A 26,001-nucleotide genomic window follows, 5' to 3' on the forward strand; every position below is an offset into this window, starting at 1 on the left:
CCCTATTATCCGATAACTCAATATTAGCAGCTCTAGATGTTATCTCACGCCGTAATACTCAATACCGGAATGTTTAGCATGATCATATTCCAACACAACAGAACCATCCACAGGAGAGCGAGAGAAAGAGACATACCTTGGGTGTTCTGAATCCTCGAAGAGAGGCGGCTGCCGAGAAAGAGGAGCCGCCCTAGCAATCGTGGCATGCACATTCATATGTTGCTCCTTCATCCCACGGGCAGAAGAGGAGGTCATTCGCCCACCACCTAAAGATTTCGGTAGACGAGGGGGGCGTCTAGTGTTGGCGGAGCCCGCAAGGGAATGATGAATCGGGGTATCCAGAGTGAATATGGGTTGTAAGTTGTGAGGCCGAGCCAAGGAGGCCACATCGTCGTCGAAAAAAGCCGTTGAGGGCCTCGTCTCACTGTCCATGGATAGGGGAGAATTGGCCGATGAACCATGAATATCAGCCCCACTAAAAGCATGAGAAAGTGCCGCCTTAGAATTGTGAGGAGCTTTTCCCGGTATAATATCCATATCCTCAGCCATAAAAAGAAGGATTGTCCATAATATCAAGACTAGAAAGAGCAGTAAAAGAGTTGTGATGAGTAACCACATCATTAGGGTAGTGCAAATGAGATGCCGTCGGATGAGCAAACCCAGCCCCAGCCAGAGTAGTGAGGTGGTCCGCGCCCGTAGCATGAGGCGGGAGAATGTCCATTTCATCATCCCAAAGAGAGGGAGGCAATGTTAGGAATAGGGATATCCTCCACAACGGGCACCACCATAGTAACGTCCCCATGAAGAGCTCCCGATGAAGGAGAGGCCTTATTAGACGTGACCAATGGAGCCACAATCTCGGCATTCTTGGAAGGGACTCGACGCCAGCCGTCCTTGCGAATCAGAGTGGGGGTCTTCCCTTTAGCATTCTCGGTCGTGACAACGGTAGGGGGCTCAGTCTCAGAAATATTGCGTCTGCAAACGTTAGTATCATGGCCCACAACATTGCAAGTCTGACAAAAATAAGGAAGATTCTCATAGCCAAACTCAATAGCAAAAACCTTTTCACCACAATTAACATCTAAAACATCAGGCACATCAGCAAAAACATCTATCTCAACCAAAATACGAGCAAAATGACCAACCGCAACATTAGCAGAAATTACATCAATGATAATAGGTGTTCCAATATGTCGAGCAATACTGGAAAGCACTTCAGGATGCCAATATTCATGAGGGAGATTAAACACACGTATCCATACCTGAGAGAGAGTAGAAGTGGCTTTATATGGAACAAAGTTAGGGACCCAAGCCTGGAAATGCAAGATTCCAGTGCTCAAACGCCATGAGCTCTTCGCGAAAGCATTGGCAGAATCTTCCGACGCTGAGAATTTTAAAGTAGAGAAACCTCTCCCGAGAGGTATGATCTGCCATGGACACGTTGGATTCCAAAGAGAGTTGAGCTCCGAGTAAAGGTCAGAGGCAAACCGAGGAGAATTCCCCTTGCGAAGGAGGAGACGACCATGTAGAGCATGTTGAAAGGATCGAACCTGTCATTGGTGAAAAGCTTGTGAAATGACAAGATAATGCTTATTATCCACCAAAATCGGGCGGAGCACGGCAAAGTCATGCACCGGGACATCCGCCGGACGGCCAACACGCCCTTTGACCTTGGCAGCGAACGAAAAAGTTTTGGTTCTAGGTTGGATAGGCGGCGGAGCATGAGCGGAGGTTTTGGCCGAGGCCACCGTCTCCGGGAATCGCAACCCGTCGTCACAGCCCACAGCAGAAACACGCTCATCTGTGGCGGGAGGCGGCATCGTGATAGCCGAAAAAATAGGAGCGGAACTAGGGTTCGCATATGGCGACTGTTGAACCCTAGCAATAGCATGTAGGGGCGGCGGCGTGACATGGGGAATCGAGGTCGAAGAGCACACAGTAGCAAGAGAAGGTCCTCCGATAGAATCACAGGGGGGTGGCCGACGGCCGTAAGATACTGCTGATCCGAGGCAATGGCGGCGGTTGTAGAAGAAACCCTAGAAAAAAAACCTATTTTAGGAAATAGGAGATCGAGTGAACGATCCACAACAGATCCGGCTATGATGCGAGAATCCATGGTGCGAACCAAAGGCGACGACGGCGAAAGTTGCCGAGTTGGATGACGGACATAGTTGTTGGAAACTTAGGGATACGTGGAAGTCGACGGTGAGACAACCATAATAAAACCGGACCGAAGAGCACCATCTTTCATTCTTTTCCCCTAGGCACCATCACAAAACCCAGCTAATTGGGGCAAAAAAAATTTAATTAAGAAAACTAACAAGTGTAATTAGTAACTTAATTAGGTTCTTAAATTTCTTAATTTTTTCAAAAAGGAAAACAACTCATCTTCGTTGGGCCGGTCCAAAAAAAATACGACTCAATTTCGTTAGAACAAAGGGAGTAATACGCAGTGGACAAACTCTGAGATGACCGATCTCAACGAAAGCAAGGATAACATAAGAGAATATGAGGATAAACATTTGATTAAAAGGGGACCCTCCTATTTGAGAATTCTCGAATCCCCAAAGGTCTATATGATACAATGCTCAAAATTGTGTGTAAATATATTAATTCTGGTTAGGTAGAGTGGCTACGATTGTTGAGAATGGTTGGTAAGACTGAGCTTTGCAAAGCTACAATTGTTGAACATGCTCAGTGATCACATCAGGGCATGTTTGAGCTTGAAGAAGCTCCAATCGCGTGAAAGGAGGAGCAAACTGCAATATATAGTCCTCATCTGCACGAGAACAAAGAAATTTTTGCATTAGTATACTTTCAAAACAAATATTTAGCATGACCATCAAGAGAGAGCTCTAACATTGAAATCATACAGATATACCATGAAACAATCTATGTCTCCACAACTACTTTTCAACAATTTATCAAATTCCTATTGTCAAATGGTGTATATTATTGGGATTCTTACTTTCTTTCACTGTCCCATAAAGCCAGCATAACACCTCATCAGCAAATGCTAAGCACACGCCTCCCTGCCACAAATCCCAAGACGATAGTAAGTGTGGCTTGGTGTACGAAAAATTAAACTTACTATACACATATAATATACTTAGGCCAATACATATCCATCACTTGTGGGGTATAAGTTCGTCGTCATAAAGAAAAAATCTGCTTTCCTTTCATGTCAGAGAATGTCAATGGCATAATTGGAAAGTTTTGAGATCATTGCCTTTAGATTGTTAAAACTAGAATCCACAGAGAAGACAGAAAAAAAGACAGCCAAATGCAGTTACAATTGTACCTGCCAGTAATTTTTCATCTTAACTCTGTGTGTTACATCTTTGGTCCTAAGTCGTTCTGTACGAACAAGCCGACCGCCATCATCCCTGCAACAGAAAAAACCAATAAAGAATACGCAAAAAAATACAGAAAGACGAAAAAGTTCCACTTCATTTATGTAGGCAAGAAAAAGTAAAAACAAGACATAGCTAAAAAGATAAAAGGAAACACCTGAACCCAATCACAATGTAAGGTACACCAGCAAGGAACGACTGAATCTGCAAGTAGTAGGACAATGGTAAAATAAAAATGTCTATCAACATATACGCAAAGAACTCATAATGTATTTTCTAGAAAGACAAAAGCCCGGCAGATTCACACAAAGGAAATATCATAGTAAGTAGTATTAACAAAACTAGGGAATGTCATTCAGGTATTGCAGGAGCCAGTTCTGCTCCAAGTTCAAACTGTCCTGACAGCAAAATGAGTTTGCTCCAGGTTGATAGTGGGACAGAGGATATCGTCGTACTTAGCATATAACGTTAAGCAAAAAGCACTTATAGCTTATACTAACTGTTCTAAGCAGCTAGAGTAAAACCGTCATCAATTAATAGCCGTAGAAACATCTCATATTGATTTAGAAAGGAGAAAATAACTAATAGGTGATAAATGCTTCATCAATTTATACAAAAATATCAATATAAACTTTACTGTACTTTCTCAATTGACAAACTCTTTCAAAAAGAATTAATTGATGAATTGAGTAAAAGCATAGAGTTGAACCAAAGATCTGTTGCAATTATCAGTAGATCCATTAAATATGAATTCATCCAAGTGCATCTACAATTCAATTAACATATACTCATAAGCCAAAAACTCTTAGTACTTTCAGTACAATGCAAATCATAATGTGAGTCAATGTTTTAAAGAATTCAATGTTACATCAATCACTTATACAGATAATACATTTAGTATCTGTTTACATGCAGTGTATGCACTTGATAGGAAACAAAAGAAAAAAAGTGTTAACAAAATAGCAATTGTTCATATAGAGAATACACAACAATTTGGTTTAGTATATTTGATTGTGCTTCACGATATAATTTTGAAGTCCTAGAATAATATGATAGCAGTTCAGGTTTCAGGGCTTATAAATGCAAGGAGCAATTTCTCCACCAGAAAGTTATTGTCCATGGCATGATTCTCTGGTACAAATCACTTCTGTGGATGTGATCTAGAATCAAGGGTCATGCTATTTTCATGGTCTCGAAATTTGAAGCAGATTACATATAAGCTACTGAACCCTTTAATCAAGCCTGAAACAAGAACATATCGTGCAAATAAGCTAGTAACTATATGTGCTAACCAAGCAACCATTTCCGCATAATTCAGATACCATCCAAATAATCCAAAAATTGTCATGGAACATTCATTTGATAGCACTGCAGGCAATGAGGAAACAGCAGAAATCGAGGAGATGAAGAACCATGCAAAATTAAAATGAGCAGAATTAGCAAGGCATTTACCCAGAACTTGAGCAATTTCTCCCTCTCAAATCTTTCCTCAGTGTGATAATCTAACTGTAGAAGCACAAGCAAAAGACTAAGTCATAAACCAGGGTAGGGAAACTAGAGTACAGCCATCAAAACAATAAAAATAAAAATACGGATTAAGAAAATACCAACCTCACGACTTGTTTTTAGTTCCACATAGAATCTTCTACCCTCATCAGTTGAATCACAACAGTCCATTTCAGCACCCATGAGTATTCGATGAGCTCCTAATTTTGTTTTAATTACGGAGCAGTATTCAACATTGGCATCAACATGGTGTATTGCTTCTCCATCAGCTCTTCTTGGATCTTCTGTGGCAAGAGTCTCAAAACAATAGCCCCAGTAACACCTATCTCCAAAAAGTTCAGGTAAAATTTAAGTCACTACATAATATTCACTAGTGAAATTAGGTAAAGAAACCGGACAAGGGAACTTTTGGAAATGTATACAAAACAAAAAAGGGTTAATAGTGTTTTATGTCCTGAACTTTCAGCATTTTTCATAAAATGTCCCGAACTTTCATTTTCTCCTAAAAAGTCCCGAACTTTCAACTTTTTCCATAAAATGTCCCACTGCACAAAATTTGGTGAGAGAAAGATAACTTATCTTGCACGGATGAAATATTTTGAGAATCTTCATTGTTGAAAAACCATGTTAGGAACCACTGTTGGTGGAAAATGTTGAAATTTCGGGATTTTTTCTTACCTTTCTATCATCGAATTTTGTATAGCGGGACATTTTATGGAAGAAAGTTGAAAGTTCGGGACTTTTTAAGAAAAAATGAAAGTTCGGGACATTTTATAGAAAATGTTGAAAGTTCGGGACATAAAACACTATTAACCCAACAAAAAATACTAAACTACAATCAAGCTATCTCTAAATTGAGCAGGAGGGTAAACACAAATCACAATGAACTTAGGCTCGAGCTTAAACTTTTTAGAATGAGATTGAACCAGAGCTTGTAAATTCTCAAAAGCCTGAACGATTGACAACATCCAACCTTAGACTCTAGTTTCAAACCAAATGTCAGTACTTTATGCTTCACTAGATCAATTTGTTGCGGATAGAGTTTTTCGTAGAAGGTCGAAAGAGAGATGTCAAAGAACGGGAGATAGAATAAGAGAAGTAGAGAACGATGATATTAGGGCTGAATGGGAATAATAGCGCTCTAAAATCGAGATGATCGAAGAATTAAAGGATGATATGACAAAACTTGGACAGATTAAAGCCCCACTACCGCAGGAAAAAGGGCTAGGCGATGTGGAAGAGCAGACGAGCAGCATTGGAATCAGCGCGCAGACACGACTATGTTTGTCAAAAGCATGGGGCAGGCGGTAGGTCCATGATTTCTGTTACTCCGAACGGGCATCGTCGAGTTGGGGTGTGAATAAAATGGCCTATAGTGGAGAGCAAGGGGCTGCACAACAGTGAAACTCACAAAGGAGCATCAGCTGCAATCAAATTCTGCGCAAGAGTTTGGAGCACAATGTCAAGGCTGGGGTACTGTAGATTCGTGCATTAACCAGCCCAGCAGGCAACTGAATGGAGCTATTCCACCCCCACCACGTCTGAAAAACTATTTGTTTGGTTCGGATAGACAATTGGGATTTAATTTGATGGGGACAGTACCTCAGAGAAACCCAACTTCTCATGAGGCGTTTATGCAGCGACTCGCATGAATCTTCCCAAGGGAGTAATCCTGAAGGTTGGATAGCTACATGGCCCTGCAAAAGTGAGCAAGGCTGAAATGGCACTTATTGCAATGAAGGGGGATGCCCTTCATTGTATGAACTCATGCGATCCAGATTTCCGTATTTAACATGGAGCCAACTAAAGATTGAGATGTTAAGGATGTACGGTCATGATCCTATGGCTAATGCATTTGAAGCCCTGATGCACACCACACCACTTCATTGTATCAACTCATGCGATCCAGATTTCCATATTTAACATGGAGCCAACTAAAGATTGAGATGTTAAGGATGTACGGTCATGATCCTATGGCTAATGCATTTGAAGCCCTGATGTACACCACACCACTCAGACCGGAACAATAAGTGAATACATCGGCTCTTTTATTTCATGTTTGGCCTCACCAAAAACTATTGTCTAGGAATGTTTTTACACGAGCTACGTGACGAACTACGTTTGCATATACGCTCACAAGAAGCAAAAGATTTAATTGAAACTATTTATATAGCTAGAGAAGTGGAGAGGGAATTGGTGCTGTTCGAGGCAATGAGCACAGTAAGATTCCAACTCCCGTCAAAAATAATGTAATGGGAGGTGGTAATTGGAGCATTCGTGGATTCTTGGGGCTAACAGACTACTACTGCCTATTCATTCAAGATTACGGTCAAATTGCTCGTCCGTTAATTGAATTGCTTCAGAAGTATAGAGTGTGACTAATTTCAGTTGGGACACCAACATTTCAATCAGCTTTTGAAGCCTTGTAGAAAGCTGTAACCACAGCACCAGCTACTCCTGATTTTTCCAAACCGTTTGTCATAGAGTATGATGCATCGAGACGAGGACTAGGAGTAGTATTGATGCGGGAAGGTCAACCGGTGGCCTAATTTAACAAATCTTTATCTGAAAAGAGCTAAGCAAAGTCAGCCTATGAGATGGAATTAATGGCACTCGTCCTTGCAGTTCATCATTGGCGGCCTTATCTGGTGGGACGGAGATTTACCGTGCGAACTAATCAATGTAACCTTCATTTTTTATTGGGACAATCTGTTTCAACGCCGGGACAACAATTTTTGGTGGCTAATTATTGTGTTATGATTTTCAATCTGTTGCTGATGCCTTGTCTCGAAGTTATGAAAATGCAGAGTGTGCAACTGTATCAATACCTACTTGTAGTTGGAGCTGTATCAATACCTTTTGAAGTTGTACATGGGCATCCTCCGCCTAAGCTTGGGAGTTTATTACCATCTGAGATCAAAGACAGGGCAGTGGTTGATGAGTTAGCAGCTAGAGATGTTTCAAGGTAGTGGTTGATGAGTTAGCAGCCAGAGATGATGTTCTTCATCATCTCATCAGATGATGTTCTTCGTCGTCTCAGATGATGTTATTTGTATGATGTTCTTCGTCATTTAAGGAAGCATCTTGTGCGTGCTCAGCAGTCAGCAGCGTATGGTTCATGCCGCCAATAAGCGTCGCAGAGATGTGCAGTCTGAGGTCGGCCAGAAAGTATTCTCAAGCATCGACTGTATCGACAGTCCTTATTTCGGTCAGGGAATGTAAGTTAGCTGCAAAAAATTTAATGGAACTTTTGAAATTCTAAAGAGGGTTGGTCCTGTTGCTTATCAGCTGCTACTTCCAGCTTCTTCACAGTTGCATCCAGTTTTTCACATCTCACAACTTAAGGCAATGGTGGGCAATCATTTGGTCGAAACCAAGTTGCCAAAGAGCTGTGGCTGTCTGGTCGTGAATTTGTTTCTCAATGGATTTTGTGTGACTGTTGGGTTTGGCAGGGAGATGAGCATGTCCATCAGTTATTGGTGCAATGGAGGGATAAGGAGATTGACGAGGTGACTTGGCGGATAGAGGAAGAGTTCAGCGGGCAATTTCCAGAATTCGGCCTTGAGGACAAGGCTGTTTGGAAGGAAGGAAGGGTTGTTGCAGATAGTTTATTGTAGAAGGTCGAAAGCGAGAGTGTAGCCTCTTTGTTTATTATTTCTTAAGTTGTTAGCATATTGCGTTTTATTCAAGTTTAAGTTAGGGTTGCTAGTTCCTATGTGGGCCTAGCAAGCCTTTTTTATCCTTAAGCTTCTCTTGGAAGCTACTCTTGGCTTCCCTTGGACGCTACTATTAACTTTCCCCCAGAAGTCGAGCTAGGAAATAAAAGAAGTCTTTCTCCTTCAAAGAGGCTGAAAGACTCGTCTATGATTTTTGGCTGGAAACTCATTGACCTTGTTTGCCGTTTGGACAGAGAGAGAGAGTTCCTCTTCTGTTGTAGTTTATCCTTTGATTATCTATATAATTCCTCTTGGTTTGGTAGTTGTGTTCGAGTTCCCTTTACTCCTATCACAATTTTCCTTGTAGCAAGGTAACTTGATGGTAGCTACAACAAAGCCATCTCTTCACAAATGTCTGGATATATGGATGTAGAAAGAGGCTAAAGAATGTATGTAGAAACATCATCAAATCTCATTATCAGTTTTTATTATTATTATTATTATTACTCCCTCCGTCCCACTAAAAGTGACCTGTATTCCATTTTGGGTCGTCCCACTATAAGTGGCCTATTTCCACAAATGGCAAAATTTAACCCTTTAAAAAAGTGTGGACCCTACCACTTTTAACACATTTACACCTCCTTAATTCCCGTGCCGAAAAGTTTTGAGCCACTTATAGTGGGACGGAGGGAGTATTATTTTATTTTATTTCTTTTAGATAACTTTTTCTATTATTGTGATATATGCTTTGGATAAAAAAAATTCAAAGTAGGATAAAAAAATTTCAAAGTATAGATAGATAGCTAATACTTTCCCATGTAGTCAATCAAATTTCAGTTTCCCCTCCTTTATTGCTTCACTGCAAGTAGGAAAAAAAATTAAAATCGATATAAATGAAACTTAATATTGTACCTTCGACGATCCAATTCACTTTGTGGCCTTTCTGGCAATTTGTGCACATCAAGATAGACTACTCCATTCCTTTTATGCACCCCCATTTCCCAAGGCTCGTGCCTCATATAAGCCGTCCCCAAAATCTAGAAATGGATCACTTTTTGTTAAGAGTATATAGCTTAAAATAAAGTGATAATCAAACTGAAATATGAACATATAAATCTCTGAAAAGGAAAGTAATATAAAAGCACTAAACAGTGTTCTTTTGCCCACAGCAAATGGCAGAAGCTACATATGAGAGGAAGATTTTTCTACTCGCCAATTGCAGTGGAAATATTGAAATAGATATCGAAATTAATTGATAATTATAAATATATAACATTACAGATTTTAAAAGATGGCTTTTTTCAGCTGTAAATTCTACAAGAGAAAGAGAAAACATATACAAGATTTCCTCAATAGTTCGTGAACACAGTAATTCAAAACATTAGGGATAGTCACTTGGAGCCTACCATAAATTCAAACTAGACAAAAGCACATCAGCAGCCAAAAGAACCAGCAATTACCTTGTTGAGATTGTTACGATACGTCTGCAAAGGGGAGAAGCCAAAGAAAGATAAAATGTTAATTAACTAGAAGCATCTTGTTAAGCTTAACTGATACATGAAAGCTGGGTATGTCGAAAACTATTACCACAAAGTGCATGTTCTGAAGAGGTATATTTTTATTTCTTATTGTAGCAAGAAGGTCACCGAAACCTTGAGAGCCCAAGTCTGGCATCAAAAACAAACAATTGACCACTTTTAGAAGTTATTAATTATATTAAATGCAATATAGATTAAAAGCAATAAAAGCTTCATGTAGGAACGATTTAATATCAATGCATCCTCTAATATAGCATACCTTTCTTTGGAATGAAAGTATCAAAACCTTCATTAAGATCGGTTCCAATATCCTCAGTAATAAGCCGCTTAAAAAGCCTCTAGAAATGTGGAAAACTGATCCAGATAAGCTTATAATCAACACACAATAAAAATCTGAGGCAAGAGAAAAAGAAGGCTCACCAAACTACGATCATCAAAGTAGACATCCCCACCTTCGACACGACTGTAGCAAGCAAGTTCACATGGCTAGTTTCAAAACAAACAAGCTAATATGGATAAGAAAATACGACTTACATTTTTCAAAATATAAATGCATGTATTTCCCACTCAGTTACAAATCATATTGGGTAGGACATCGAAGAGGCCAGCATTGCAGAATTAGGGACAATCCATGATGAAGGCATGGAAATCTGACATTTCAATTTTATTAGAACAAGACTAAGCATGCAACTGTAACACCATAAGGGCACCAGTTCAAATGTTAACATATGTAAAATTCTGAAATCTAGGGAGTTGGCCACTTCCAGTAGCTTCTCTTTCATGTTTTAGGTGGCTTCAAATTATTGATAGCAATATTGAGAAACCAAATCCAACCCTCATCATGTTTCAGGCATTCACATGGCTATCTGCAGTTCACTAACTCCACTGCTCACACATTTTTGGACTATATAATCTTAGCCAGCAAACAAAACTTTACTGCCACATCATGTAGTGAGGTATACAATATAGAAGCATCAGACAATAGCAGAGCCAAAAATGTAGTCCATTTGCCAGTAAATCCTCTGGACTTGCAGTTAACATAAATGATCACAAAGATACTGAACAAATTAGCTTGTGATCACCCTTGTTAATACCATGCAATGTTTTAAAAGACACAATCCATATCTTATGCATTTGAGTTCGTGAGGATTAGATGTCTTTGGTAAAGGATAACATAAGTATTACCTCCTGGAAAACAGTGGCCTTTCTAGATAACGTTTCTTCACTTTTGAATTTCAACTCAGAAACAAATCGTTCATCACGAGGACCATTGAAGAACTTTGGACCATAACCAAAGTTTTGCCTTTGTGGATAAGGCCCAGGACGGGGCAGGAGACCAGGTCCTCTATCATTCTGCCAGCGGCCACGTGCAAAACCTCCCCTTGCATGGTTATTTGTGATGCGTATGGGCGGTAGAACTAAGTCAGTTGCATAAATTAGTTATGGAAGAGTAACATTTAGGCACATATTCTAACATAATTAGAACAAGAACATAATACTGTATACATGTTCCATTGTAAGGACTGCATTCAAATTTATCTAGATTACTTCTAAGCAAACAAAGCTACATAAAATTATTAAGACATTGCAGAATTAAACAGGAATGCCAACTTCTAAACAGTTGATGTTTCTTTGAGAAATACTCAAGCATTAAAACCCATTAATGACTTAACAAATAATTGATGTTAATGGTTTCCACGATTTTGGGTCCTGAAGTCGCAGTGGTTCAAAAGGTATATCTCACAACGAATTCCTAAATCTACTTTTTTTGTTGGCCTATTCACAATTCTCTAAGCTAATACCATGATTTTGAATCAACATATATATTGGTATTTTGGAATAGTTCCCAAACTTTTTCCTAAGCTCCAATTTCAGTTGAAGCAAATATCTCAAGAATGTTATTGATTAGTATCCTGATCCAGCTATATGGTCAAGGAACAGTTTTTTTTATCTCAGAGTCCAGCTGTTCCAGGCCGAGATTATAGAAATATAAAAACTTTACCATGCTTCACAGTCGAGATTATAGAGAAAAGTCGGAAAAGGCAATAGCTACTGGAAACCCCACAGGCAAAATTCTTAGCAAGAACTAGAGAATTAAGTTTTTAAATGGTAAACATTCAAACCAAGGTGAAGAGCTATGAACCTGCTTACTAGCTAGTTAGATAGATAAACAGATGATACCATAACCAAATATAAGAACAAATACTATAAATCAGATAAATGTATACAGAATACTAAAAAAGGCACCCTTGGGTTTTATAGAAAATTCCAAGAGACTGCTACTAGAAATAACTTCAAAATCAAAATAAAAAAAGAATAAGAAGGCTTAATAGCGTGAAAGGGATAAATACCTGGCACCGGGTGAGGACTGTTGACGGGCGTTTTGACGTAATCCTCATTATCAGAACCGAACAGATCCTTGTCCTCCACCTCTTCATCATGCTCATAATAGTGGCTATTGGTATCGTTGTTGTTGTTGTAATCGTGGTTATTGTAGGAAGAAGACCTCACTTCGCCGCGATTGGCGTCGTTTTCTTCATCTTCGTCGGCGCTGCTGCTGGCCGAGGAGGAGGACGAAGAAGATGCCGCGGAGGAGGAGCCGCTGGAGGAGGAGGAGGAGGAAGACGACGGCGAAGCGGAGGAGCTCCGTTGCGGCTCTTTGTCTTGCTCTTCTTCTTGCTCGTCGTTGGAATAATTGTTATTGGTGTTGGTGGCGGTGGCGGTGGCGGTGTTATCTTCCTCTTCTTCTTCCTCGGATTCTCCGAATAAATTCATGGCTTGCTCAGCGAAGTCCATTTTTGGTGTTGGGGATTATGAATTCTGCAACTTTTTCTCTGTCTCTGCTCACTGCTCTAGGGATTCCAAGTTTCTATTTCTCTACACTAATCCCATCTCATTAGGTTTAGACAAAGATTTGGGTGCGACCTAACCATTCCCACCAAGTTTTTTTTTTTTTTTTTTTTTTTTTTTTTAACACTTGTGTGTTGAGTAATTAAGGGCGACTCCAACAATTACTTCAGTTTCTAATTTTTAAATTACCACGTGACTGTCACATCAACTTTAAAAATTCACCTATTTTTTTATTTAAGAGCATCCATTATGGTGCTACCCTATAGTGATGTCACCTACTCCCTCCGTCCCAATAATAAAGACACACTTTCCTTTTCGGGCTGTCCCAATAATGAAGACACATTTCTATATATGGAAATAATTAGGGCTCAATTATAACTAATTAATTGAACCTTAATTATGATATAAATTAGTACAAACCCTAATCTCCCTCATTTCTCTTCACTCCCAGCCGCCCACCTCCTTCCCCTTCTCGGCGGAGTCGCCGCCGGCGAGCCACGACCACCGCCGATCACCCCTCGTCGTCGCCTTCTGGAATCGTCGAGCACATCTCGCCACGACCACCGTCCTTCCGGTAAACACCCCTCGCCGTCGCCCTTCTTCTGCCACCTAGATCCGCTGAACCACCACCACGCAGATCTCCACTGCCGCAACCGCCGCCCTCCTCTCCAACCTCAGATCTCCACTGCTGCAACCGTCGCCCTCCTCTTCAACCCCAGATCTCCACCGCCGCAACCACCATTTTCAGTGGCGCCGCCTAAAAACCCCTAGCACCAATTTTCAGAAATCGTCCCAAAAATCGTCCTATATCCATATCTCCACCACCATCTCCATATCTCCACCACCATCTCTAGATTTTCTGGGTTCGATTTTTGAGATGAGAAGGGAAGAAGAGGGAATTTTCTTGGTTCGATTTCTGAGATGAGATGAGAAGGGAGGAAGAGAGAAGTTTATAGGTTTGATTTCTGGGAAAAGTGGTGGTCGGCGGTAGTGGTGAGTCTGGTGACGGTGGTGGTCGGCGGCGATTCCGCCGAGGAGCTTTGAAAGAGAAGCAGAGAGTTGAATAGAATTAAATATGTTTAATTAAACACACTACAACACTTTAATTCTTTAATCTACCTCACCTTAATCTCCGTGCCCAAATGAAGTGTGTCTTCATTATTGGGACGGAGGGAGTATTTTTTTATCTAAGAGCATCCATTATGGTGCTACCCTATAGTGATGTCAGTTGTGTGCCACATCAACATCTCATTTTTCAACTACTCTATATTTTCTCCACTACAACACTACCCTATGGCCGTGTTTGGTTCGCTAATAGCCTGTATTAGCGTGTTTATCCAGCATTGAACTCGTGTTTGGTACGAAAATATCGCATTGGTAATGGCCTGGTAAATTGATGAGGCCCGACCTCAAAACACTGTACATTCACGACTAGGAATCCCTACCCCCCCCCCCCCGATTACGCTAACATTGGTGAACAGTAAAATCACGTGTACCTTTTTGCCCCCATTATTTTGGATTTCAAAATTTCCTAAAAAACATTGACCCGCTCATTTGCAACTCCCGTGAAGTCTTTAGGGCTTGGAGACGAAGAGTGGGCGACCTCTGCAGATCTAGGTATTCCACCGGCGTTCTCAATCGATTTAATTTGGAGCCTTTTTCTTTAAGGCTTGGAGACGAAGAGTGGTGGGCGACCTCTGCAGATCTAGGTATTCCACCGGCGTTCTCAATCGATTTAATTTGGAGCCTTTTTTATTTAATTTTCTTCATTTGCAGAAGACGCGTTGATAGTTTATGTTAGGGTTGTCGAAATTGTTTGCCGCCATATATAATTCGTCGATTTGGGGGTTAGGTTTTCCGAGGAGGTTGGATCTCCCGTTTCTTGGTGCGGATATGTATATATTTTTCAAAATATTTGAGGTTTTTTTCTGGGTTGTGTACTGGTGTTCGAATTCCCTTCCGGCCTCTTAATTCTGGTCTCTTTTTTTTGGCAGAATCAATTCAATTGTGTAGGGCGACTCGATGCTCTGATTTCATTGTTAGCTCAAGAGTGTGATACCAATCGGTAGGGTTGTTGCTTGCCTAATTGACATACTCCAACTTCCTGGAATGTCAAATATGTTATTTAAATGCGGCGTTTGTTGCTATGTGTAGGTAACGTTAGTTCCATAGCTTTCACGATAACAACAAGGCAAGTAAATTTTTTATTTGTTCTTAATTATTTATAGGCAGTGAAGAATTAATTTTGTTTCTGCTTGCTATTGTGGTTTGGCAATTTCTAAGGACTTTATATAATGCATTCTTCATATATGTTGTTGCCTCAATGACTATAACATAATTAAAACTGAGATTGTTGTGGCATGTTGTAAATTTGTATTAGGGAGTGTATGGAATAAATGGGCATTACTTCGTTGGGATAAATGTTTGTTGTTGGTGTCTTAATTGTTGGTGCTTACATGTGCATATATTGATTCAAAGGAATTGGTGAAGTAATTTGTTACTGCCGAATGATACATCAAGGAGAGCTTATAAATAAAATTGCTACTAATACCTAAGGTTCATGCGATGTGTGTATTGCTGTTAAATCTCTGATGATTGTCCACGAGTGATGGTTCAATTTTTTGATACTAATAATTGCGAATGGAATAATGCAGATTTAGGTCTTTATACCAATATCTAGTTAAATGCCTGGAGAAGCACGTGCCCGTTTGTGTGATATCTTGTTCATACTATTGCAAGAGATAATGCGTCAACATTGTTTTTAAATAGTTGTTGTGATCGCATATTTTGCTAAGTATAATTCTAAAAAAATAAAGCGTGGGATAGGGGCTTTGAAATATGAATTGAATAGTAGGCTGCCGGAACAAATTAAACATTTAGACCGAATGATAGGGTGGAATGACATTGACTGTATTACAAATTTGAGAATGGACCAAAATACTTTTGGGAGACTATGTCAATTATTACGGGAACGGGGGGCTTAGTCAATGGCCGTTATGTTAGTGTCGAAGAACAGGTGGCTATGTTCCTTTCTGTGCTAGCGCATCACAAAAAGAACAGGATTGTTGGATTCGATTTCTGGAGATCCGGTCAAACCATTTCACACTACATACACGTGGTTTTGGGGGCAATTCTGGGAATACACGAACTTTTTTTACCAAAACCTGAGGCAGTACAAGAGAATTGAACAGATCCACGTTGGCAATTTTTTAAGGTAGGTATAGCACGCTTGTGTACGTGATGTTATTATCAATGATTTCTTTATACAATGTGAGTTAATTCTGATTTGTTAAAAAACATCTTATGTTATAGGGTTGTCTAGGTGCCTTAGATGGCACCTACGTTGATGTGTTGGTGGGAAAAGGTGACAAACCACGGTATAGGATCAGAAAAGGGCAAATATCAACCAATGTCTTAGGTGTTTGCAACCGAAAATTGCAGTTCGTTTACGTACTCTCCGGGTGGGAAGGATCTGCCGCGGATTCTAGAATCTTAAGGGACGCTCTAAACATACCTCATGGTTTGAAGGTTCCAAAGGGTATTTACTATAACTAGCACTTTTATAATATGAATTGAAAACATTATCTGTTATAATCGTGTCTCTTTAAATATATACAATATTAATGTTTGTTGTCGTTGGTTTTTTTATTCCAATAGAAAATTACTATTTGTGTGACAATGGTTACGCAAATAGTGAGGAATTTCTAACGCCCTACAAGGGCGTTAGATACCACTTGAAATAGTGGGGTCCCAATGCCGCTAGGCCCCAAAATTAGGAAGAGCTTTTCAACTTGAGACATAGTAAAGCCCGTAACGTCGTTGAAAGAGCTTTTGGAATCATGAAGATGAGATGGGGAATTCTCCGGTCTCCTACATTTTATCCTATAAAAATTCAAAATAGGCTAATCATGGCGTCTTTTTTAATTAACAACTATATCTGCATGGAAATGCCCCTTGATCCTATCGAGCAGCAGCTCGACGCAATGGAACAAGCCAATGAATTAGGTGTAGACATGGAGCCCGGTGAGTACATCGATACAGTCGATTCATCTCCCCATTGGAATGCACCGCGGGACGCACTGGCCACGGAGATGTGGGTCCAGTATCTAAACAATTCATAGGTGATTAAAAGAATTTTAATTCAGTACAAATGTGTTGTGTTATGATACGCATATTCCTGCTTATTATGGCATCGAAAGTAATTTTTTTTAAAACTTGTTGGAATGTGCACTGAATTGACAGTATGTGCTTGAGTATATATTTTAGAATTGAAGGCTCTTATTAGGTTTGTACAGGATTCTTGTTTTGGTTTTTAGCTGGCACACGTATAATGGTTTGCTATTATTCTAAAATGATAATTGTTGTGCACAGGATGGAAGAGGCACATGATGTATCAACACCCGCACCTCCATGCAGTTGTGGCCATGGGCATGTGAACCTTCTATGCGCTCGACCGGGAGCTAAATTTGCCGGTCGGTACTACTACAAATATCCATTGAGAGATGATCATCCGAAAGGCTTCTACTGGTATGACGAGTACCACGGCCTGCCTTTTCGACAAGTTCCGACGTTTGCACAATCTCATAATCGAGTATGTTGGCAACGTTATCCAATAGACACAACTACCACGCAGATGTTGGTCCCAACGTCCACGCAGGATTTGCAAACCCCCCGGGGTTATCTGGAAATACACACTGCGATTTTAGGAATGTCTTTACTTTTACTAGTGATAGGTTTTATCCTTGGTAAGCTGACATGAGTATAGGTGTTGATGTCATGAATCTATGTTCATCTTTGCTTTTGTGTTTGAAAGACAACTTTGAACTTGTAGTAACACACGGTTCCGAGTGTGTGTATTTTAGACAATTGTGGTTTTTTTGTTTTTAAGCTAGGCCATGAGCGCCTCTCCTGTGTTTAAAACTCTATCCAAATATTGATGGTATTACTATTTTATAAGATATGTAGGGCTGGCAATGTGGTATTTTATATAATTGTAAGATTTTTCCATAGCTATTGGCAACCTCATTGAATGCATTTCATAAATATACGCCTGAATACACAATTTATGGCTACAATCTACCTTCCAATTTAACCAAAAATAGAGGCTTGCTTGTTGGAACAAAAAAAGACAGTTTATCTCCATCTAATTCAATGTGTTATCATTTTTCATTATCTATGTGTACCTTCGTCAATGTTATAACTCAATGAGCTCCTCAGGAAATTTGAACTTATACTAGTTGCTCTAATATCTACATTCAACAACTTTTAGATATTTCAATCAGAATTAAAATGATTTTCTATAATTGTTGAGTTTCTCTATTGAGAATTGATGAGCACCCAGCCACACAGTGTGTTATTTTATATTTTATAAGATTTTGCCAAAGCTATTGGCAACCTCATTGAATGCATTTCATAAAAATACGCCTGATTACACAATTTATGGTTACAATCTACCTTCCAATTTAACCAAAAATAGAGGCTTGCTTGTTGGAACAAAAAAAGACAGAGTTTATCTCCATATTGCTTAACAACCACCAACTTCCATATTTATTTCCACCATAATAAATGACATATTCTTACACCACCGAGAAGCCAATGCTTAAGCTTATAAATTGGAGTGGTTTAAGCCTTAGTTTCAGTATCAAATTCACACCATCTTCAAGGTTTACCTTGAGCTTTTTTCACCTCCCTTCTTTCAACATGCCGATCAATGGCATAGGCCCGCAGACATGGTTTCTATATGTCCACAAATGGGATGCCGATAAGGATTCCATGTTGCTGAAGTGCCTCGCCAATAAGATCGACGATTGCAAACCATCGCCACCGCACCTGTCTCCTCATGCCTTAATATCCGCGATGCTGGCGCTTAACTCACAACTCAAGGCGGAGGTCACTTTGAAACAAGTCGAGGGACGTGTCAATTTTTTGCACGATCGATATGTTTGCTTCAAGCAACTGCTTAAAATGCCGGAGACCAACTGGGATGCGGCGACGAACATGGTTCATGCCGACGACGAAGTATGGAAGCGACTCTTCAAGGTTGTTTTTTCGCACCCTTATTTTTCGAGTAATTTCGTGCATGCATCTCATTCGAAGTAATATAAATACATGTGTAGGAGAATGAATTCTTCAAAGCCTATTATCACAAGGGTGAGCTGGAATATCTCCAAATGTGTGCGGTGTTTGGACTTTACGATGTGAAGACAGAAAAATCCCACACCGTGATCATTATCGAGGACTCCCCGCAAAAGACTGCGAACTTCGCACCGGATAGTTTTCTCGACTCCTCGTCAGAAGATGAGGTTACTTCACCTCTAGATGCACCCAAGAAGAATGTGTCTCGCAACCTGTTCCCTGTAGACGCTTGCTCAAGTGTGTCGCCCGGGTTCCCACTGTCACTCCCGTCTTGCATGCACGTTCCTTGGACGCCGATAAAGAACAAGCTATCCTTTCCCCTGAAGAATGCTTTTTTGGGGAAGCCGAAGACTAAAAACAAGCCCGACTCTGGATATGGTGGAAGCTCTTGTGCCTCGTCTTCTCCGTTCAAGTAGTAATCTCTACCTTCTAATTATTATCGTTCAAGTAGTAATCTCTACCTTCTAGTTATTATATTTTGTGGGCCGCTTGTCTACCACTTTTTCCCGACTACGTAGCAATATGGGGACATAGGTCTATTTAGTTAGTATGTTAATGATATTTGTGTGTTTGTAGGGGCTCTTTTTTGTCTTCTTATTTCAATTCTTTGGTGTGTTCATTCCAAAGAAATGATAGTGAAATCGAGTCCCAGTAAGTAATTGTTCAAATGTCAAATGTCAAATGTCAAATGTCGTCAGAAATCCAAGCCCAGTTATTTAAAAAAAACTGCACAACAAATGGAAAAATTAAATCTAGCAAGCAACTCTGATAATTCTAAAGCCGCAAATTTGATAAAATAGTAAGCTGCAATGCAACTATGATAATTCTAAATTCTGACAAATTGGAACCAAATGGTGAAATTCAAAATATACCATTGCTGTCCCCATAGTGCCAAGTACACGCAGGTAATGGATATCACGTACCATCAATGTAGTGGCGTCATTAATACTAGATTACATAAAAACCATAAGAAATGCAATCCTAACAAGTTCCATAAGGGATATAAGCATCACAAATGCTACACAAAAAGAGGACCGCCAGGCTTAATACTGTCGTTATACCACCTACTTATTAATTATCTCGAGCAAGTAGTAGATGTAGTCGGGTTTGGCTTCCCACGGCAGACTCGAGAAAACGTCAAGGCGCTCTACTTCCTTGGCAAGTAGATCGGTAACCTCAAATATTGCTTTTTGGGACAGACCAGTGATTGAGCTAAGTTGCGAGTACAGCTCCTTCCTTGCTTTGGATATGTCGAAATCATATCCCATTCGGCCTGCAATTGTTTCAAGCCTATCCTCTGTGCCTCGGGTGATTGCGACCAACGCCTCAAACATTCTGTCTTCTGCCCCACTATGCTTCCTTTTCTTGCTCTTTGCACGCACGGCATCGTCGGCCTTGTGGGTTTGGCTTGTGCTGTCAATAGCATCCACAGTCTTATCAATGTCTTCAAGAGAAACGTGATAGTCACCATCATCCACTGATTGGCTAAGATTGATTTTGCGGTACATCTCATGTGCCGCATCCATTAGATCTTCAGCTTCCTCGCCCATTGCCCTGTCCTTGCCGAATATCTCCATCCATTGATCCAAGTAGGGCCAGCTCTTATAGCGCATCGTACTAGCATTTTTATCTTTCTGTTACAGGATCCATTCGTGTCAGTATCTGATATAACAATGGACTTATTATTCAATGAAAACACAGAAAATTGCCTTCACAATAGCGTCCCACTGCTCGTCTATCACAGCCCGACCTAATCTAGTGTATAGTTAGGCCGGGGAAAGGTGTGACCGGGGAACAGAGAAAGAAAATGAAAAATAAAAAGGTTTCAATAAAAATAATTATTCTGCTTAAGCAATACTTTACCATAATGTCTGGTAATCATATACAATCACTTTTAAAACTCACGAGTAGACAACTTACAATAACACAACGACAAGTTGTCTAAGTGATATAATTCTTGAAGCTATTGGTTTAAAATCTCTACAACACATCAATAAAGTAAAGTACATTAAGTGTTGCAGCGGAAATAAACTCAAGTGGATTACACGTATGAGGACATGAAATCCCGAGCCTAAATTATATATATATACACTAAGGGCTTTGGTCTGCTTGCTACCATCTGCATCACACAGCTTAACCTGTATATTTAGAAACATACGCAGGGCTGAGTACAAAAAAGCACTCAGTGGTCATGCCGAAATAACTTTAAAGCTTGCTCTTAGAGCTATATATTGAACTTGTCATCTCAAACATCACACAGGAGTTTTATTTAAATAACATGTGTATGTAAAACTGTAAAACTTCTCTGTAATCATCATAACATCATATACGTCTGCAGACAATTAACATGTATGTACCATATCTACGCATCATATAACTTTAAGTGTTGAGAAGTAGGCCTCATTCTCAAACACGATGACAAGTTAACTCAAAGGTTAACTGTCAACTCTGTGTACACAAATCCTGACTCGCTCAGGACCCGAATTCGTTCTTCTATGTAGATGGTATCATACAAATCTCAAATATTGGCAAGTCAATAATTTGAAAACAAATGCATACACTCAAACTTTATATAATAAAGTATGCATCTTTACTTCTTGAGTTAGTAAGCCCACCTGATACGCTTAATGAAATAGAAGTCCTTGCTTGTTCATTCTACACTGCCACTCGAACCTTCATTATAATGAGGTTCACAGGTAAGATTGGATAGATAGACAAGAAATAAATAAAAATAATTCCTAGTTGAAACTTCTATCACTTGAAACTTTACAGTTGCATCCTCTAGTTTAGATCGTCTGCTTTTATAAATTTAACTAAACTAAAAGAATATACTAACATTCCATTTCTTAGGATATCTCAATTGAGAAAGTATAAGAGTAAACCAATCCACTCTATATAGATTAGCTTACAATTAATAACTAAAACATCAATCACTTAGCATAGTTCTATTCATGACTATCTCAAGTATGAAATCTCAAATATGTAATCATATATGAATCTCAATTTTGAAAAATCATATAAAATCAACCACTTCAAAGAAAAATACAAGTTTTACCTTTTTAGAAATCTATTAAAGTCTATATTTATTAGAAAGTTACAAAAATACAATATCTCAAGTGTATACGAAATTATCTCACAAAAGGCAGAATCTGCCACAAAACCTTGCTGCTTCGCGCAGTACTTATAAGAAAATTGTTTGACCTATCTAGAGGTGTCGGATTCAGCTGAAATTTTGCAGAGATCTAATACTCATAATGAAGTTATTACTGTAAAAATTTCAAGTTATTTGGACTATGGGAACATCATCAAAATCATCCCGTAAGACACTGTTCTGCCAAGTTAAAAACTGACATCAGTGTATTCTTTATTTCAATTCAACACATAACTCATACTTTGGCCAAATAAAAAGTGTAGAGACTCAAATACATGATCATAATACATACTAGAATGCTTTAACTTCAAACTTTACTCATGTTTTACACAACAAAGCCAACAAGTTATAACATAACAGGTCTTATAACAATTTTCCATACATTAGAGCCTTACAAAAAATGAGGTAATAGGGTTGTTCTAATTTCCATAGTTGATAAAATCACATCATAATATATCTATATCCATCAATTAATAACATATAAACCTTCTTAACTCAAAAGCCCTAATTTCCACTAAACTAACAAAATCAATCTCACAAACTATGTGGTGTAAACTCATAATTTATTCATATATGACATAATTCCATCTCAAAAACACATATATGAACTCAATTATTCAAGAACATAATCATAACTCTCAAACTCAATCTAGGTTTCATGCTAACTTGTGCAAGAACTAAAATCAAGTAGGAATTACCACAATTAATCATCACAATCGTGCTTAGGAACATCAAAAACTTAATATATCTCAATATCGAAATCATGAAAGATATATGGACTAGATTAGGATATATTTGATATATTCTAATAAGCTTTAATTAATTAGTAAATAGTATGACTATTGGATTAATTAATTGGAGACAAAAGAAAAAGCCCAGCCTGTTTAACATAGGGTTTACAGGTGTCTTATTCCTATAAGAATAGGAATATATTTCTTTTGTCTGTGAGAACAATATACGTGAGATACATAAAATCACAAGAGAGAAAACACTTAGAGCACTACAGAGTTCAATCGGAGATTTCCTAGCTTTCGAAGATTGAATTGTGCATCAGGAATTGTTCCTGCATCGAATCTGCAATATGCGTGGATACCATAGTAGTGGATTCAATTGCAGGAATTGCTAGAAGAATTGCTACAAGATGGTTTGCTACACAACAAGTAAGTTATTCTAACTATTGTTGTGTGTTTGTAATCTCTACACATGATTCAATTATAAATCTAGATCTTTTCCTTGACTGTTATTTCCGCTACGTATCATTAGATGATGTCAAGGATTTCCAACAGTGGTATCAGAGCCATGTTCGATTTATATTTGTTTTATGTTCTAATTAATTATGGGTTATTCGTTTTTAGAAATTGATTCTGTAAATTGAGATTAATTTTATTTGTTGCTTGGCAACGGAAACTATTAAACCCAATTATTGAATTTGGAATTGAAAGTTTTTTAACTGGGATTATTTTTCTGATGTTGCTGGGCAACGAAGAACATGTTTTGTAATTTGATTTTCGAAATCTGAATTGAAATTGTATTATGCGAAAGGTTTGGCATAACACACTCTTGAAATTGGTTTTTCAATCTTGCTGGGCATAACGATAATTCATCTTGCTTCGATTCTTCACCGGATTTTGATTCTTCGCCGGAAAACCGTATCGCCGCCATTGCAAGTGACGTGAAGGGAAAACAAACTAGGCGGCGATAGGTGACTCGGGGCTCGTCGTTGTGCTGCGCCCGACCACCTACCGGCGTCTGCAACGCTTCACGGCTTTGAGTCGAAGTGCCACAGCCACTTTGTAACAGTCCCACCGGTCGCGGGTTTGGACGCCGGCACCGTGGGAGGACTCCTGGCTGAGGTCTCGCGCGAGCAGACCCGTGGTGGGCGGCTGATTCGCCGCTGTGAGCGGCGGCAAGGAGTTTCATACTCCGTCTGTTTCGCTTCTTTCCGGCATGGTTTTGCAAACGGAAGCCGGAGCGATCGGAGGGAGATGCAGATGGCCAGCGAAGGCTTATCGTAGCCGGAGACGTCAAAACTTTCTTCGGTGCGGTTTCGAGCGGCGGCGGAGTGCTGACGGACCAGTTGCAGTGGCTGCACAAAGCAGCCAAACCCTAGCTGCAGACCGGGTCTGGGCCGTGGGTTTTTCTGGGCTTCAGGCTGGGCTACTACTGTTGGCTATTGGACTTCGCTGCCATTGTTTAAATAAATGCCCATTGTGGGCTGAATCAGTTTTATTTAAAAAAAAAATCTGTTATTAATTTAGAATTAATAATATTAATCCCAATTTCAGGATTAAGTTTATTAATTAGATTAATAAATCTTGATATTATTTTAGAAATAATAATAATCATTGTGTGTTTATATTAATTTGAAATTAATATAAATTAATTAGATTAATGATTTTATTTAGTATTATTATTTTGAAATAATAATATTGAATGTATATTTATATTAATTTGGAATTGATATAAATTGACTAATTCATTAATTTGATTTATATATCATGGATTATTATTATTTTTGAAATAATAATATTTGATGAGTTTTATATTAATTTTTAATTAATATATGGAATTATTATTTTTGAATAATAATATTGTATTAATTTGGAATTAATACGAACTGATTAACCCATAATTTAATTAGAGAATAAAATTTAATTGGATTAATGAATTTTATTCGTAGAGATTCTATGTTGTTTTGTAATGAGCATGCTATTTGATTTTGTGCTTATTATTTAACTATAGTAGTTAGAGACCGCTTTTATCCTTGGGTAGGCGGCACCCACTATATGTAGTCCGCGTTACTATGTATGGGTAGGCGGCACCCAATATGTGTGGTCCGCATTTCGTATGCCTGGGTAGGCGGCACCCAGTAATTGTTTTGCTATTTAATATTGGATATTAAATATAAGCAATTAGTATCACATACAAAATCCCCACTCAATATAAGTCTTTGTGTAAGCACAAAACGCGTCGTCCATCATAATTGTTTGAGCAACCCATCCTTTTCGACCAAGAGTATTTACACCCAAGTGTTTTCTCTAATCTACAAGGCCAAGGCTCATGCATAGGTTGGCACCGTGTGATGGGGTTGACTTGCTTGATCATTTGTGGCGTGAAACTCGACCAAAGTGATTTGAGGACGCACATTAATTAGATTAATCAACCAAGAGTTGCAAAATGGTTGTTGCAATTGGCTTAGAGGCCTACTAAGTAATATTATTGTAGTCATCAGCCCAAGCAGAGGCTGCATAATATTGACTTGGATCTTGGACCACTATAATTTATGTTTAATAAATTCGTATTTTATGTTGGGGTCATAAAATATGCAAAAATAGTGGGAGCTAATCAAAATAAAATGCTTTGTTTGATTAGTAAAATAAATGTGATCTTATTTGATTCGATTTTTTTATTGCTTTCTTTTATCTCTGTTTTATTTGCAACTGTTTTGATATGTTTGTTGGATACGGTAAATTGACTAGGTCAAACTTTCTGGATTGACCGCACAATTTGCGTTTGGTGCTAAGGCTAGATAGGATTGACTGTGTCTTGGACAAATCAATCCGCATCTTAACTTTACTTTAGAAGCTTTCAAAATGTTTGACAATGGAAGTTATAAGAAGCATTTGGATGATGTAACTTCTGCTAAATGTGTCATGTTTGTGTCAATGAGTTTAGAACTATATAAACAACATGATCACATGTTACGATTGAGATGTTGATACACCTGAAGAGTGTTAATGCTTTAGAAGCTAAGACCATAAAGTATAAGATACTCATGGATCTCTTCAGGATTAATCTACATGGAGTAGACA

General features: G+C 38.9%; 3 protein-coding genes and 1 long non-coding RNA gene across 4 annotated transcripts in view; all 4 read right to left on the bottom strand.

Moving 5' to 3' along the window:
* Positions 1-725: 725 nt before the first annotated feature.
* On the bottom strand, positions 726-1,820 carry LOC130994294 (uncharacterized). Its single transcript, XM_057919340.1, has 2 exons — positions 1,635-1,820; positions 726-1,550 (listed from the first exon to the last, which is right to left on the bottom strand). Exons 1-2 carry the CDS (start codon positions 1,818-1,820, stop codon positions 726-728), a joined length of 1,011 nt encoding a protein of 336 aa, XP_057775323.1.
* Positions 1,821-2,478: 658 nt separating this feature from the next.
* LOC130992802 (NAD-capped RNA hydrolase DXO1) lies at positions 2,479-12,994 on the bottom strand. The gene is made up of 13 exons (XM_057917552.1): positions 12,405-12,994; positions 11,239-11,471; positions 10,474-10,539; positions 10,313-10,391; positions 10,103-10,182; positions 9,976-9,999; positions 9,428-9,552; positions 4,965-5,181; positions 4,806-4,859; positions 3,511-3,557; positions 3,302-3,386; positions 2,969-3,032; positions 2,479-2,779 (listed from the first exon to the last, which is right to left on the bottom strand). Exons 1-13 carry the CDS (start codon positions 12,847-12,849, stop codon positions 2,676-2,678), a joined length of 1,623 nt encoding a protein of 540 aa, XP_057773535.1. The 5' UTR covers positions 12,850-12,994; the 3' UTR covers positions 2,479-2,675.
* Positions 12,995-19,977: 6,983 nt separating this feature from the next.
* The window catches only part of LOC130992803 (uncharacterized), a 30,232-nt gene continuing 24,208 nt past the window's right edge, over positions 19,978-26,001 (bottom strand). The window contains exons 2-3 of the mRNA XM_057917553.1: positions 20,748-20,768; positions 19,978-20,672 (exon numbers count right to left, since the gene is read on the bottom strand). Of these exons, the coding sequence (XP_057773536.1) occupies positions 20,103-20,672; positions 20,748-20,768 (591 nt within the window). The 3' untranslated portion in view covers positions 19,978-20,102. The remainder of the gene's footprint in view (positions 20,673-20,747; positions 20,769-26,001) is intronic.
* The window catches only part of LOC130992804 (uncharacterized), a 28,242-nt gene continuing 23,617 nt past the window's right edge, over positions 21,377-26,001 (bottom strand). Inside the window, exon 2 of the long non-coding RNA XR_009091404.1 lies at positions 21,377-21,711. This is a non-coding gene — a long non-coding RNA (uncharacterized LOC130992804). The remainder of the gene's footprint in view (positions 21,712-26,001) is intronic.

Source organism: Salvia miltiorrhiza, chromosome 7, assembly GCF_028751815.1.
Source record: "Salvia miltiorrhiza cultivar Shanhuang (shh) chromosome 7, IMPLAD_Smil_shh, whole genome shotgun sequence".
Classification (NCBI taxonomy): Eukaryota; Viridiplantae; Streptophyta; class Magnoliopsida; order Lamiales; family Lamiaceae; genus Salvia; species Salvia miltiorrhiza.

Coding starts and splice junctions, on each gene's coding strand:
- LOC130992802 (XM_057917552.1), bottom strand. CDS start 12,849: ATGGACTTCGCTGAGCAAGCCATGAATTTATTCGGAGAATCCGAGGAA. Junction 10,000..10,102: donor TTCAGAACATGCACTTTGTG/GTAATAGTTTTC, acceptor TCCCCTTTGCAG/ACGTATCGTAACAATCTCAA. Junction 9,553..9,975: donor ATCGTAACAATCTCAACAAG/GTAATTGCTGGT, acceptor ATCCATTTCTAG/ATTTTGGGGACGGCTTATAT.
- LOC130994294 (XM_057919340.1), bottom strand. CDS start 1,820: ATGCCGCCTCCCGCCACAGATGAGCGTGTTTCTGCTGTGGGCTGTGAC. Junction 1,551..1,634: donor GCCGTCCGGCGGATGTCCCG/GTGCATGACTTT, acceptor CACCAATGACAG/GTTCGATCCTTTCAACATGC.